Genomic DNA, 16,681 nt, shown 5'->3' on the forward strand with positions numbered 1-16,681 from the left:
CATGATAAATCTTAAGTACGAAGTACCCTTTAAAAATACACAATGTTTAAAAGTTTATTGTTCTCAATGAAAGAAGAGCTGAAAGAAACAGCCTTCCTTCTGTAAATTATTATATTACACAAGAAATTCAAATGTTTGGGCTTTTTTTTAATCTGAGAAACAAGGTGTTTCCCCAAAAGACAACTATTCAGTGCCAACATCTAATTCACAATAAATGCAGTAGGTAAAACTATGTTAAGGTAAAGCCCGAACTTCTCTATCACCTCGTTCCTCAAAATACTAAACAGGAGAGAAACAGAAATTTCTCTCAAAATCACAAAAGCAAAAATTAAAAAGTCTAGCTACAACTTGAAATCTAGCAATTCCTAGAAGACACAAGATGACCTTTCAGCAAACTTTGGTTGAAAAAAGTATTTTTACACTGGCATAATAGACATGACCCACTGAGTTTTCTCTGCCCAACTAGGGGGTCTCACAGGCAACATTTATCTCAAAAATACTGGCATGATTGATGGAAAAAAAAAAAGCAGTTAAACCTCAAGGTGCTGTAAGACTGCAGTGAAAGATACTTGAGTAAGAATAGGTCAAAGATCTCTGCTACAAAACTGTCACTACAACACACAGCTTCTGAGTAGCTGCAGCAGCTGAAGCTCAAAAAGGGGCTGAAGGTTTTTTCCCCATTTTGCAAAATAACTGCTAAGTAAATCTCTTTTCTTGCTGGCATTTTAAATGTCTCCTGTGATTTATGAAAAAGCAGTAACATGCCATGTGTTGTATTTGGACATTAATATTGACACAAAACTGCAGGAATTTAGTCACAGTGCAAATGTATTCCCAATACCTAAACTGCAATAAAATTCTATAATCAAGTATTTAGCACTTATAACAGTTAAAATTATTAGGTATCACAGGTTTAGAATTGGTGTCTATATACAGGGTTTCTTCCAGAGAAGGCAAATTGTAGAATTGCAATTAAAATATGAAGAAAACAAGCTTAGACTTTAGTGGAATTAAAATCAGCTCAATATCAGCATAAAAAAGTACCTTAACTAGTACTGACAATGCATGGCTAAAGGCAACCATGTGGGCAATGCAGAAATTGATGGAAAAGCTCCTTTGTTTGTGTTTATGCTGTTCAGTGGCTCTAGGCTAAAATTTATTATCATTAGTAGCGTAATTTAATAAATTATTTTGGACTTCCACTGAAAATCCTTGCATCCTTTACATTTTCAACTTCTATGTCCAAATCCTGAGTAACTTACTCAGAAGCATAAAGATCTGCAGTAGCCACAGAACCCTGTAATTCAGTAGGCACAGAAAACAGGCATTTATTGAATATAGCTATCTACCATTTATGAAAGTTAAGGCAGTTGGGAAACCAGCAACCACTAGCAGTTTCACAAAGCCTAACTTCCTTTTTGAAATCTGCTGAAGTTCAATATGGAGATTTTTAATCACGCAAACAGAATACTTAAAACTAACACGACATTCTTTAACAAAAAAAAACCCAAACAGAAAAATAACACCTTTTCCATCATATTGGACCCGAATGAAAACATTTGGTAAAGAAACATTCAAGACCAATCACTTTTGTCTATTGAGAGTTCTGGGAATTCACTTTCCTAACTTAACCTCCTGACAGTAAATAACCTCATGACAGTAAATACCAGTGTGTTTAGCTGAACTAACTACTGTAAAACCCAGCAAATGATATCTAGGTCTTACATTATGGAGCGGAAAGATCAAACTTGCATTCAGAGGTACGTACAAGTTAAGTCTTTGTCTTTCACTAAAAGCTTTAAGATTTAAAGGAACTATTGCATGTTTGTTTTGAAATTGCTTTGTTTTTTAGGTGGCTGTAAGATATAAGCCTTTCTTAAGTTTCAAAAACCGCAGGCTAAAATATTTTACTATCATGTGCTGCTCTAGAAAAAAAAAACCAGAACCCATTTTTGGTCAAATGAGAGAGTATCTATCACCCGCCCCACTTTCATCAGCAAAGTGATCCCATTCAGTCTTCCTGATCTTGGAAGCAAAAACCCCTTCATTTTCTCATGTACCTAATTTTTCAGTAGTACACTAGATATTCATGATATTGACACTGTAATAAGAGCACTTACATCAGTACTTTATTGTTTATGTTAATGCGTATTCTCAGAAATGTACATGTCACTGTAGGGAAACATCTCATGTTAGTCTGTGCACTCACCCAAGTCCAGGCATAGTGTGAAGAAACATTAATGGATTGTGTCATATCATTTAAGATTAAATGGGAATGCTTATTCTTTTATTCCAATTACCAGGATAATTTAAAACTTGTTGAGGAATACTTCTTGCTTACAGAAGTCCTTCTTATAGTAGAAACCATTTTACTAAGTGCTCATTCCAAGTATTACTGTGGCAAATAAATAAAATCCTTGTTTCAAGCAGAAGGCTCCAAATTTGCTTTGGGACAAAGAATCACTTTGTACAAACAAGCTTTCTGCTTTTAGAAGTTATTTCAATTGCATGGTAAGAGCATTCTTGTCACATTTGACACTAAAATGTAAAATCACTCTGGTAGGCATTGCCTTTCACAAACGAAGCCTGCTCTTGTAGTTGAGCAAGAGATGACAGACAGGCAGGCCAATATAAGTTAGTCTCATTTTCTGTTTATCTGGAAGCAGTTCCAGTTGAGATCAGTTGAAATAGCAGATCAATTTTTTGTATTTTTAAAGAGTGAAGTATTGTAATATCCTTTACCAAGCAATACAAGTGCAGGTAACTTGTACACAACAGAAATGTGACTGCTATCAACTTTTGCTGCCAGTGAGTTTTCTGTTAAGACTACATCTGTAATCCTGGATGTGAGAGTTTCTAATGTCTCATTTATGGTACCCCCTCACCTCCTCCATCCCCACTTTCAATCAATTCATGTTTCTTCTTCTGTCTTATTGCCAAGCATCGTGCAATGCCCAGTGCACCTCCTTTTAAAAACCGTACAAAGTTGTCTCCCACCAGAGGCCCTAAAGCAAAGAGGTTGGCTTCTTTAGTGCACTCGTACGTGTACGGATCAATCTCTATAGGATTCCCCTTGCATGTGATGGGCTGATTAGAGTGATGACCTATGCCATGTCCTTGGTCCTTTAAAAAGAAAAGATTTGGGTGAGAACCTATCAGAACTAAGGCTACAGAAAACTTCAAAATTTTCTTCAGTCCGGAGGCACTCTGAAGAACACATTTCATCTCAGGCTTGAAGGAAAGTACATTGTGTTCAGGGAAACTAGTGTAAGCAGAATGTTGGTTAGAGTCCATGGTATGGGACTGAGTACACATCATGTGATAGACCTTATGGTATTCAGGGTAAAGCTTTTTAGGCAACTGTTTGAAAATCAGGCTTGTATCGGTAACTCTTCTACGAAACACATGGACTACGGGGATGTTGTTGTTATAGGCACATAGCACTGCATCAGCTGCTGTTAGTCCAGCACCCACAATCAACACAGGGTCTGCCTTCCCACGTAACTTTCCTTTGCTGATTGCGGCTCCGAAGTCAGACATGGAATGGAGGACAAAAGGAAAGTCTTCTCCTTCAACTTGCAGTCGGCCAGGAGAATCAAAGGTTCCAGTTGCAAGAGCCACATTCTCAGCAAAGAGGCAGAAGGGCACATGAGAGCCATCTGTTGCTCGCTGATAACCTCTGACTTCCCAGTTTCTCTTAACAAGTGATTTCTGTCCATCTTCCATTTCCAAATGCTGTGTTGAAATATCTTCATTTTGGTGACTCCTACCTTCATCATCCTTTTCTCGGTAAAGCCTGGACACTGATGTTATATAAACATTGTCTCTGAAATTCTTTTGGAGGCCCATGACTTTAACATAGTGTTTATAATAACAAGCTATTTCCTCTGGCATTACTCGATCAGTCTTTATATTTCTGAAAGAAAATTGAATGGTTCTGGTTAAAAAATAGACCTTATTGGTAATTTGAATATCAGACATGCTATACCACACGACAGGTCAAGTTTATGAGGACTGAATCTGCTCAGTGTAAATGACACTGAGTTCAGCATCTTTAAAGGCATTTGACTTATTTGTTCTCTTGTTTCCTGATACACAAGACGAGCTAACTTTTTAAATACAGTTTTAAGTACTTATACAACATAAATTGCTATGGTGATTAAGAAATTAGGTGTAACAAAGCTCTGGAGTATCATAGCAGCTCCATATGGAAGTGTTTTACAAAGTTTAATATCACAACTATCAACAATACAGTAGTGGCTAAACTTGTACCCCATGAGAATACACTTACTAACTATCTAAATAATTAAATGTCATAGTTAAGTGCTAATTTTGAAACTCTAGGTTCAATATGTTACTGGAACCAAGCAGTCATTATACTTTACAAAAGACCTCTCCCTTGGGTACGGTTAAGTTCACTAAGTATCAAATGAAGTAGTTCCATGTCACATGAATGAGCAAAGCAAACATGACACAGAGCGTTAATGCAACTATGTAAACAGGATTGTGAGGTTCAAGTGTTCAATAAAAACCATATATGCACTGCAACCCTGCTATTACATCTGTGCTTTTCTCGTGATTATTGCAGTCTCATTTATAGGAAAAATAGCTGACAGTGTAATTATTTGGAACAGTTGCATGAATTTTGCTGCTTCGTTAGAAGTAAGCTCTAGGAAAAGGGCAAAACAAACTGTAGTGAACATCAGGATTGCCACTAAATTACACTTAAAATCATATTTACAAGTAATCAGGCTACTCATTTTCTTGGACTAACAATATAATAGCACATGTTCTTTTAAATGCTCAGGTTACTACTCTGGAAATCCTCATGAGATATTTATAGGAAGAGAATAATGTGACAGTGTGACACCTCTTGCAAGGAAACTTAGGAAACTATTCTACATAACTAGAATTTTACATCATCATCAATCCTTTTAAATAAGCTTGTTTAATTGTAGTATAACAGGTCAGCATTCCTGGTTTTAGCATTGTTGAAAACTATAATACATAGATTCAGATAATAAGCAGCTTATGGGATTTCAGTTAGGCAAGGAGGCAAGATTGCTGTGGTTATCTAAGAAAAGGATTAAAGAACAAAGCTAGAGTTTCCTCACTTCAAGGGTTGTCCTGAAATGAATAACAGCCTGCCCTTAAAAATATATGCTCAAGTAACTGTACTTCTTCTATTCCCATCCATGGTACAAAACCAACTTCCTTTAATTTTGGTAGAACAAAGTTAAAAAAATTAAAATTTTAGAAAAAGGTCATGTAGAGTGTTCCTAGATTCATCTGCTGACACAGACCTTTACAAACTGAAGTAAAACCAGTGAGCTTGAACATGCTTAACTTTTCTTCTCAAGTTTTTTCAAGAAACTTATTGCTACAAGTTAACACAGAAATAGTGAATTATTCTTTAAAATTAAAATTTATAGATTTCAGATGTTGCAGCTTTGCCTGTAAAAGCAAATGCTGAAATATATAACTTCCTGAATTGCAAGAAAGGGGGTGTGCGCAGCAACTTCAGCTGCATGGGTGTTGAAAGAGGAACTTGCAATAACTCCTTCAGTGGATATGAAATTCTTTCCTCCATCTTCCCTCAGCTCTGATCAGAACTGCTTTCAGCAAGTGCCTCTTTCTGAAATGCTGCTGGAACACACTGCTGCCTGTACGTTTGCTTTCAGGGCACTCACCAGCAACTATTCTGCCTGACCATTGTTCGGTTTATTGCATCAGAATACACACAGCAGAAGAATTTCCATCAAACAATTTAATAAACTAAACAAGAAGCCCTCCTGTGAACAGTGAAGCCTGAATATTTTCCAGTTATCTGGATTTTATGGCCATTAGGGTTCCCAAGTAGATTCTGCAGTATCTTTACCTGCGTTTGCTAGCTGCCCACTCCTTAAAGCTGAGGCCAGGCAATTCCATCCAGTCTCCAAAACTGATGGTTAGCATAGAGCCCTCCATGGACTATGGAGAAAAATGAAGATGCATGATCAGACACATTTCAAATTCAAATCTCAATTCAAATGTAAAATGTAAATTAAAAAAAAAAATTCAAATGTAAAAAGCAGTGAAGCTCTTCTCATTGTACTCCTTTAGGGCAACAAAATACCAGAATACAGCATAAAACCAGGACATTAAATGAAGAACTGAAGAACTATTTCTGTGTTACACTTAGATAATAAGCAACCACATGAGCTAGTAAAGGCGAAGAGAGAGCATATGAAAGAAAAACCAAAAGCAAGTTATTTGAACTACAAAAGAGGAAGGAAACACAAAACATGTGAAAGCAGCATCATATAAAGACACCAAAATTTAAGACTGTGTATAAAAGCACCTGGAAACAATGCAGACAAGAAAGAAAAATTATAGAAAATACTCTTCATTATAATCCATTAAATGTGAACTAACAAAAAACCTGGTAATATAAGACAGCACTCACAGTCACAAACACCCAAGTAAAGGCAACTTCTTCCTTCCTTTCTCATAGCCCCCACTTACCTGGGCTTTGCTAAGAAGCAGCTGAAACTGCAACTGGCACTACCATTTAAAACAGCTCTAGAGTAAGGCAGTAAGAAAGATCCCAAAACATAAAGTTATCAAGTTACTCTAGGAGCGAGATGAAACTTTTACTCACATGCCAGGCCCCTCCAGGTGGTCCTTTTCCAAGCACTATGTGGGGAATGTAATGATGCTGTTCCAACTTCCAGTGCAGAACAGGCGGGTAGTCATAGCCAAAGTCAGCGTCCGGGTGAAGCAAGGTATCAAAAAGCACTGCAACTGGGTTTGAGGAGCGTCCTTCCAGCCCTTCTGACAGGTACTCCAGATCCTGAAGGATGACAAATTTTAAACTTTTCATGTTCATCATGCTACTCTGATGTGCAGAAGTTGAATTGCAGCAGAAAACACAACTCAAATTGCATTTCAGGTAAAGGTTATTTAATGTAGAGATTCAATCAAAACACTTTTCAGAAATAACTGCTATGATTCAGTTCTTTGTAACTCTGAATAGTACATCTCACTCATTTTAAAATTACATGTTAATAGCAGTAATTCTGGGGCAAGTCAGTATTTGCAGAACAAAGAAGTATGTGGACAAACAGAGATCAGAGCAACTTAGTAACATCTATATTTATATACAACAGACTTCTTTTAACAAAGGACTGATAATATTTCTAGAAGTCCCATTTTGATAAAGCAAAATTGGAATCTAAACACATTAAGCTTTAAACATCAAGTAGAAAAGGCTCTTTTGACAGCTCTTTGCTTGTTCCAAACTAACTGTATTATATCTTAAAATAATGAAGATAAAATTACCATTATTTTTAAAAAGTAAAACTAGGACTATTTTACACACCAGTTAACATTGAGAAAATTTTCTAGAACTTTGTAAAGTTCACATTTCAGATCTATTAACCAGTCTTGTTCTAATAATTGCAAAAATTATACAATGGCAAATATTTAAAGAGAAAATAGAGATTTGAAGAAAGAACTGGACATAAGACCAATTTTTGCCGGCAAAGTCAGTATAGTTTAGCCTCCCAATTAGTCAAAATATTAGGGGGTTGGGAGAAGATGAAGTACATGAAACATCTGTAGCCAAAACTTAGGCAACTTACTCTCCTGCAAAAGAAAAAGCCCTTGAGACCTAGAGTAAACATCACATGCAAATAGCACAGCACTGAAACAAAAATGCCCTCCAAAATCCAAAGCCAAACAAACTCCTATTTACTCTCTACAAATATAAATCCATGTTTGTGTTTCAAATAAATTAGTCACAAAGGCAACACAGTGATAACATTGTCAGTAATCCATCAGGAGTACAATGAGGTGAGTGGAAAACAGTGTTAAGATGGCAAACCAATGGACAAGTGGAAAGAAAAATGCTGGAGAAGATTTAACTAATCAAATCAGACAGAAAAATTGGACATGTACATGGGTAGCAACAAAAGCACAAGGGCAACTGTCAATACAACACAAACACTGAAAGATGCATATTGTTGCAAAAAGAAAAATGGATTGTGTTTATAGAGGATATATGTGCCCAATACAACTAAAAATGAAATCTTAGTAAGAATTGTAGTATTTAAGAATATTTTAACTTGAACTACATGTAGTTTATGTATGTTAGTAGCACGTGTTCCTTGGTGATAGTGCCCAAACATCCCACACACGACAACTGGAATTCCTGCATCAGCCACTGACCAAGTCACACTTTTTAGACACTCCTGGCAAGAAGTAAGAACACAACAAAAAGCAGTAAAACCAAAAGACACCACAAACTAAAAGCCTCAAGAGCCACAAACAACACTACACAGCCCAGGTTTGGATCTAATGGCCATGAATTGACTCTATTTTAATTAACAGAATAACAAAATAACTTATTAATGCACTATTGCTTGCAATAGGAAAAGAGCTAGACAAGAATGCAACCAAAGCTTACTTGATCAACAATGGAAAGATGTCGAGCTTCTTCTAACTTTGTATGTAGAATGGGGTTTGGGTGTATAGCCTCAGGAGACAAATATGGCCTGTATCCAGAGAGCAGGTAAGAAAGGCAAATTCCTGAAGGTCCATTTCCTATTAAAGAAAAAATTTACTGCTTTAGTAAAAATGTTTATCATCTACAGTTTGTTAATCACTAAATATACAGCAACAAAACAATACTGAAGTAGTATAATGCCAGATTGTCTTGATTTCAAAGCAGCTTATAAACTTTTCAGTAAAATAGAGCTTTTTATAGGACCATCCTCCAAATACACAGAGCAAAGTTTTTTTTCAGCTAAAGAGAAACAAATGTGTGACTTTTACACCAGGAAGCAAAATGCATATAAAGAATTTCCCTAATTTACTATGTCAAACTCACTACTGTGTGAAAATGGCCTGACAGATAATGGTCTGTCAGCCACAGTGATAGCTGAATATTACTGTCATCTTACAACTTTGCATTCCCACAGGCACTGTACAACAGAGAGCAGAAAGACAATCTGCTGAAGAGATTATATTCTCTTCAGGTCTGTCCATAAAATAAAGGGAAGACAAGCAGAAAGCTTAAGACTGAAAGTTAGAATAGAAGTTACAGACACTGCAAAACAGCAACATAAAAGCTAAGTGACCACAGGCCTCCTGTGGGTAAGTGGTAGAGAACATGAAACTCATGTAAGTCCACATTCATTGTTCAGGAAGAGTGTCAAGTCAAACACCTTTACCAGCTTTGTAGCATTTTCAGTTTTAATAGACACTTATTTTAAAAATGTTATTAAAAGTATGAGATAGATGGGACCAAAACATTACCATAAGGTAAACATTTCTATTTATCTGACAGTATTAAACAAAGTAGGGGACCATATTTATCACATGCAAATACAGAAGTAACACTCATGTTGCAAAGTCAGACTTCAAAAGTTACAGAAAGTGAAATCAGAAAAGTATGTGCTATGATACAAAATTTGAATATGTGTTGTTATTTCTATAGCTTCTCTTACTCATTAACTGAATGAAAAGCACAGTATTCTCCTAATGAGCCACTTGTCAGTACTTTGTCTTTGTTTGGACACATGGTATTTAGCACACACTGCAAATTCTGGGTTTAAGTTACTAATTCATTCATACTTTAATATAGCAGGCATTGTTCGATATTTATTCTTACTTCATCTCTTGATGTCAAGAATTCACAGGTCATTTACTCTTCCCCATCACTTTTGCACACACAATTTTAACAATCCCATTTCTCCAATGCCTGTCTCTTCTCCCTTTCCTGATTCCTCAGTCCTAAATTCCCCATTACTTCGCTGAGGCCCTGTTCATTCCCAGTTTCTTCATACACTGGATCTCTTTTTCCTCTTTCACCAGGCTGTACTCACCTGGTCCCCAGGGGCAGAATATCCCATACTTTATTACAATGCTGTGCATAGACTGGTCACAGCCACAGGCTACAGGAAATCATCTAAAGAATCTAAAGACAGTGAAAAACGTCTTCCTTACTCTCACACTGTTCTGCCCTCCCACAAACAGATCAACATAAGATAGCTGGATGTGATTCAGTCCAGGAATTTAAAGCTTAAAGAAGATTCAAACACCTACTGTCACCCATTTGCCATGAGATAGATGTAAGAGAGAACTGTAGCAATACAGAGAAACTATCCATAACAAAATCAAATGAATTGATGAAAACACTTTAATCACAGTGGTTCACATGCATTTCAATGATGGAGGAAATTCTTAACTGTTTTTAGAATTATAACTTGAATGCAGTAAAGATTTTTTAAATGTTTTTACAATTGCACAGCTAACTTTATTTTCCCACTGGGATATAAAAAAAGCTCATCCACAACGGAAAGAAGAAAATGTGCCATAGCCAAAGATGCCATGCTAAAGAGCATTCCTACTAGATAAGGCTACAAGAAGGAAATGGTTAACAAATGTCACCCAAACAAAGACTGGCAAGGCCCAATGAAATTACTGAGGATGGGATGGATGGGTTATGTCTAGGGCTTAAAGGGATCACTTCACAAGGATCCATCCTCACACCACTGCCAAGTTCAACCAGCCTCACTTCTTTCTGAATGGAAATTTGTTGAGATCAAGTCCAGCAGTGTGCCCTGATGGCCAAGGGCATCCTGGCCTGTATCAGGAGCAGTGTGGCCAGCAGGAGCAGAGAGGTCATTCTTCCCCTGTACTGGCACTGGTGGGGCTGCACCTTGAGTGCTGTGTCCAGCTCTGGACGTTGAGATGCTTGAGCGTGTCCAGAGGCGGCAACGAGGCTGCTGAGGGGCTGGGAACACAAACCCTGTGAGGAACGACTGAGGGAGCTGGGGCTGTTTAGCCTGGAGAAAAGGAGACTAAGGGGTGAACTTATCACTCTCCACAACTCCCTGAAAGGTGGCTGTAGTCAGGTGGGGATTGGTCTGTTTCACCAGGCAGAACCAGAGGACACAGTCTAAAGCTGCACCAAGGGAAATTTATGTTGGATACTAGCGAAAAGTGATATCATGGAAACACAGATAAAGTACTGGGATGGCCAGCCCAAGGAGGTGTGGGAGTCACCATCCCAGGATGTGCTTAAAAAAGGACTGGATGTGGCACTCAGTGCCATGATTTAGTTGAGGTGTTGGGGCATGGGTTGTACTCAATGATCTGGAAGGTCTCTTCCAAACTAGTCATTCTGTGATGTTAAGGTGAATTACTGTCACTGAGCTCCCTGAACTTTTCTGGGACCATCCAGAGAGCTGATCCAAACCTAGCTCCTATTCTTTAAGCAGACTGAATCCAAGGGAAAGGAAATCCCTTGAGGATATGCTGTTAAGAACAAACAGAGTGAATGTTCAGCTGTAAGGTCTGCAATTAGACTTGCTATGGTTTTCTCAGAAATTCTTGGGAAAAAGAGAAAAAAATCTTTTTGAAATGACAAATTTTGTTTTTTATTTACATATGGTACCTCTGTAAGACCTCTGACTGCAATCAGGAGATACTACTATTACACAAACTTTAGTTGTACGATGATATAATCAGAAACCTCATGGCCCTGTTCATTTAAGAAGTAGTTAGAACTTTGTTTGAATATCAGCAAAATCTTCTCTTGATCAACAGCAAACTGTAGTACAATCACCTTTACACTATGTGTCTAAATTTAAAGCAAACATTCAACTTCAGGTATCATAACAGCCTTGTTATTTGGTTAGGAAGTGACAACATTCCACATAGTAATGATCAAAACTGGTGCAGAAGATGAAAATGTTTAGCACAGAACACGTTCTAAACTTAAGAGTTTCAGCATGAAATTGTTGAACTCTGAAGAATGTATCTGTTTCTTCCCAACACAGGTACTGCACAGAAGTTATTAAGTCACTAGAGAATGTGTTCATACACGGGGGGGCAGGGGGGATGACAATTATTTTCATACTCCTCTACTACATTATCAAATCCTTTTAGATCCCTTTGAAGGCTTCAGTGATGATAGGCTGTCAGTGGAGAAGATCAGCTTGCAAGGTGTCTCACATATATCTGTGAGGAAGCATTTAGATGATGGAGAAGTGGTCAAGGCAGCTGTGTTTGGTGTCAGCACTTAGAAAGGTGCTCTAGACAAACCAAGTATTGAGCACAGGTATTTGCATAATATATTTGCAAAACTAAACAGTGGAAACTGAATTATAAACCATATGACAGACCTATATTAAGGCTGACAAAATGCCAGGACACCGTTCTCTTCAACTGTCATGCAGAATTCATCAAGTCATTCACGTCTGTCACACACACCTCAGTCTGCTCCATGGGCACTATTTTAAACTATCATAAAGAGAGCTTTGAGAACAGGCACTGTGCAAACAGGAGTCTTTGAATTTGTGCAGACACTGTGAACACAATTATATTGCAACATCAATCTCCAAAATCTTTGCTTCTTTACAGGTAGGTACTTGCTCTAGTCCCAACAGCTTTGGACTAGATTATTGAAAACCTTCTTTACTTCAAATCTTTTCTTTATCTGCTCATGAAGTCATGGCAAGAATGAGCTGGTGACCAGCTGTTGTTGAAAAACCTTGGCCCAATACACATTACGCTGGCACTCCCAATTAAGTCGTGTACCTATGGAGCCTCCTCCCTCTGTTACCCTGTCATTTTACAAGTACAAGCCCTTAAGTGTTCAATCAAGACTACAATTTATTATTTTAAACTAGCTGAATTGAGCTGGATTCATTTTGGAAAAGATAGGAGAATATTTAGATATTAGTGATTGATGCAACAGAGAAAAAGGCAAACAATGAGAGGTCAGCACCTAACCAACACAGAGCACACATGTTTTTCACTCTTCCACATGACCCCACAGATTTCTACTGGTGTACCATTGACAACCTCCATGCATACAGAAATAGACACATCACATTAATCAAAACCTATGTTATCAACACTAGAATCAATACGGTTCTTCTGTTAATACTACCGTATCTGCTGCTAAATAACACAGCTGATTTTTTCAAAGCACAATTCAAATTCAAATATACTCCAACAAGTCCCTTAACATAATATAATTCTACTGTTGTTAATTATAACAACTGTATTACTCTAATAAAGATCTTCACTGTAAGGGTTCTAAGCATTAGTTATTTATTGAGAAATTATTTCATGCAGCAGGTCGATAAAGGCAATGGCAGTGAATCTTTAAAAAGGGAAAAAACTCACCTATTATTACTACAGGCAGGGTAAGAAGGGAGTCCCCAGGCAGAACAGTTTCTTCAATTAAAGGCATTCTTTTAATCTTCCTCCCAAGGCTGTCACCAAAGTACTGAACAAAGGAATTCAAAAGCTGTCCTTCGGTTTCAGTGCCGCTGTAAGTTCTAATTAAGAAGGACAGATGGGAGAAAACTAAAATGAAACAGTGAACTGTTGGCAGAACAGTCTCTTCAAAAATAGTCACTTTTGATGTTTTACTTTAAAAGCTACGAAACTGGTGAAATTGAGACCAAAACAGATATGTTTTACCCAATCCACACAATTTTACTCTTCAGCACAGCTTTTCTAACAGAAGATTTTTTAAAACTTCTTACTCCTAGCAAGTCTACAGAAGGATAACAAAAAAGCACAGATGGCTCTGCAGAAGTGCAGATTTCTAATCTCAGTTTATACAAAGCCAAAGTAGAGCCACAAGCATTATTTTGATCCCACACACAGTAGAACTCATTCCTCATTATCCTTATCAAATCAGGAGATACACACTGCCTAGCCAATTAGCAACATTAAGGCCAGACAAAGCCTGAGGGAGCAGCTAAGGCGCAACAGCAGCGTTCATGTCCCTTCCTGCCGCCCGAGCAGCACACAGGACTTCACCTCAACAAATTTCCATCCAGAGAGAAGCGAGGCTGGTGTGAGGATGGATCCTTGTGAAGTGATCCCTTTAAGCCCTAGACATAACCCATCCTATCACCATTAAAAGTTTTTACAGAAGGAATTGCCATATAGTCAGGTCAGCTCCTGAACAGCAGACTGCTTTCACCACTGGCCATTTTTCTAGATTTTTTAGTTCTTCCTCTGAAAAATACACTTAAGTTTCTCTTGTAACTCTTCACCATGTAGACGTGCTTCTAGAATACAAAGACTTGTTTTATAACATTTTCTATTTAATGATTTAGGAGTCCTTTCTGAAATCTTTCCAGGTCATTGAAGCAGCACACAAACTATCAGTCTAGCTAGAAAGAAAGAGTCAAATTAAAACAGTCTGTTACTGTAGTTATTTTGTCAAGTCTTTTGTAAAGTAAGGACAACAAATTTTTAATCAAAAATATCTGTATCAACAAGGGGATATTTTTAAGAAAAATTTCTTAAAAATTTTCTAAACATGGTAATTATCGATAATAAATAAAAGTACTCTTATCAATTTCCTAAGACTTTGCATATCTTAAAGCTATTCTAGCATTTCAGCAATTATTTTCTACACAGGATCAAAACTGTAAGACGCTGATCCAATTCCCAGGGCCTTCAAGAAGCCAGTGCCATGTACTGCCTCAACTCCCACAGCACCCAAGATTCTGTTTCAAAAGCCCTTCCTCGGTGGGGAAGTCTGAAGTAAACTGGAGACAAAGCCGTGCAGTAACAACAGCAGTAGCACAATCTGTAACACATCTCTCTGATGGCATTGTTAAAAAGGGTGGGGAGGTATTCTGAGGTTGCATTTATTTTGGAAAGTACTTCATATCACTATTCCCTGCAGAACAACAGGAAAAAAAAAAAAGCAAAAATAAAGCAAATTACTTGCTTATTGTTTGATTACAGCTGCACATTAGCTCTTGCAGACACCTAACATCCAAACAGCATGAGTTAGATGAAGACAAGGAGTCAGAGAGGGGCTATCTAATAATCATACTGATTTTTTCACCTCTGCTTTTAGAAAGGAGCAGGTAGACTGTTTTATTTTCCAGCCTTTGCTCAAAGTTGACAAAGTCAATAGTACCTTATGTTTTGCAAAAGACAGGCTTAAGGGGAGCACGCATGCTTTAGTGTGGCTTCACTATACTTGCTGTGCTCGATGTATCATAAAACCGAAAGAAACATTTCAAAACTTCTTTTAAGAGATATATGCCCAATGCAATAGGCTACAGAAGAATCTTTTAACAACAAAAATGTTGCTTCTATGCAGCTTAGTTTATGACAAATTACCAAAATGGTGATTTTGCACAGGAACATCTGCACACAATGTGCAGTTTCTTGCAGTACCTTTGCACCGAATACCTGCACAAAATGCAGTCCACACGAAGGAGTGTTGTCAGCAGCACGTTCTTCCTTTGCAAGAACATCATACCAGAACCTAGCAAGATCTGAAGTCAGGGGCCACCACCTTCCTAACCTCTGAGCAGCACTGAAAGCCACCAAGCACCAGCAGCTTTCATCTCGATAAAACTCACAGTAGACAGCTTTGCAGTGGTGGGGATTTGGCACAATCATCTACGGACTCTAGTCCTGCAGACATGCAAGCGGGCACAAGATGAGTCAGTTCCAACACTAGAGCCTAATTTATCTTATACTGGTCACTCAAAGAACCTGGGGAATTACATTCTGTCAATAGGCAGATTCTAAACATATGCAAAAATGTGACTTCACGGTTTTGCCTTTTTTTTTTTAACCCATTAAGAGAAAAAATGCAACATACACATAACAGTTTTTCTCCCATTTGAAAAAGCTATTGATAATAATTTGTTAACAACTCGTAATTTGTTGCAGGTTATTAAAATAAATGGTACCTTTCCCAGGTAGCTGTTTTGAAAGATGCTAGAATACACTGCGTACTTTCAGGAAAAAAAGAAAAAAAAAAAAAAAAAGAAACGGACTGTGGTGGGCGGTTAACAGAAAACTCGTTATATAAAAGGAATCTGAATTTGGTCTCAACCTGACACTTCGAGAAGAGAATTCACCACTGCCAGACTGTTGGATTTCGTTCAGGTACGCGGGCGGAGCGGAGCCCCTGGGGGCCGGCATGCCGGGCGGTGCAGCGCTGCGAGCCCGGAGCGACACCGAGCATCAGCGGCCGCGGGCAGCCCCCGGCCCGGCTGCGCCTCGCCGCTGCCCAAGGTCACGACGCGCCCGCCCCGGCCCCGCCGCCGCCGCCGCCATCCCTTGCTCGGCGGGGCTGTGCGGGGCCGGCAGCGCCGCGCTCGCCGCCGCAGCCCCGCGGAGGCCGCAGCCCCGCTGGTGTCCCCGTCCTGCCCGCACCGCCGCCGCCCGCGGCCCCGCGGCCCGGCTCCGCGGCGCCCCACCGCCCCCCGCCGCCGCCTCACCTGAAGTGACCGGCCAGGGAGCAGCGGCAGCACCACACGGGCATGGGGAGCGCCGGCGGGGCCCAGCGATGAGGCTGCGGGGGGACACCGCGCGCCGGCTCCCGCTCCGCCTCCTGCCGCCGCCACAGTGGGACCCGCACCGCGCGGTCCCTCCTCCTCCTCCTCCCCGCTCACATGCGGCACCGGGTCACACGCGGGAGGAGGAGCCGCCGCCAGCACCGGCGGGGAGGAGGGACGAGCGGGGTGAGCAGAAAGGAGACGAGAGCGAGCGGAGGGGAGGGGAGCGGGGAGGAGAGTGCCGCTTCCCCCTGCCGCCGCTGCCGCGGCCGCGCTCCCGCAGGAGGATGCGGACTGCGCTGCCTCCCCCGGGGAGGGCGGGCAGCCCCGGCCCGGCACGGGCAGCCCCGGCCCGGCAC

General features: G+C 39.6%; 1 protein-coding gene across 2 annotated transcripts; it reads right to left on the reverse strand.

The window, feature by feature from the left end:
* Positions 1–2,107: 2,107 nt before the first annotated feature.
* Positions 2,108–16,407, reverse strand: OSGIN2 (oxidative stress induced growth inhibitor family member 2). 2 transcript variants are annotated; one of them, XM_063172746.1, is made up of 6 exons: positions 16,266–16,407; positions 13,180–13,334; positions 8,447–8,583; positions 6,641–6,832; positions 5,879–5,970; positions 2,108–3,916 (listed from the first exon to the last, which is right to left on the reverse strand). In XM_063172746.1, exons 1-6 carry the CDS (start codon positions 16,307–16,309, stop codon positions 2,869–2,871), a joined length of 1,668 nt encoding a protein of 555 aa, XP_063028816.1. In that variant the 5' UTR covers positions 16,310–16,407; the 3' UTR covers positions 2,108–2,868. The 2 variants fall into 2 exon arrangements, with proteins under 2 accessions (XP_063028816.1, XP_063028825.1); XM_063172755.1 differs by lacking the exon at positions 16,266–16,407 and adding an exon at positions 15,878–15,898.
* Positions 16,408–16,681: the final 274 nt, after the last annotated feature.

The sequence above is a fragment of the Melospiza melodia genome, chromosome 1, assembly GCF_035770615.1.
Source record: "Melospiza melodia melodia isolate bMelMel2 chromosome 1, bMelMel2.pri, whole genome shotgun sequence".
NCBI classification, from domain to species: Eukaryota; Metazoa; Chordata; class Aves; order Passeriformes; family Passerellidae; genus Melospiza; species Melospiza melodia.

Excerpts from the sequence above, each read along its gene's own strand:
- OSGIN2 (XM_063172746.1), bottom strand. The coding sequence starts at position 16,309 with ATGCCCGTGTGGTGCTGCCGCTGCTCCCTGGCCGGTCACTTCAG. Across the intron at positions 8,584-13,179 it reads CCTGCCTGTAGTAATAATAG|GAAATGGACCTTCAGGAATT; the intron begins GTGAGTTTTTTC and ends TTTCTTTAATAG. Across the intron at positions 3,917-5,878 it reads TGGGCAGCTAGCAAACGCAG|AAATATAAAGACTGATCGAG; the intron begins GTAAAGATACTG and ends ATTTTCTTTCAG.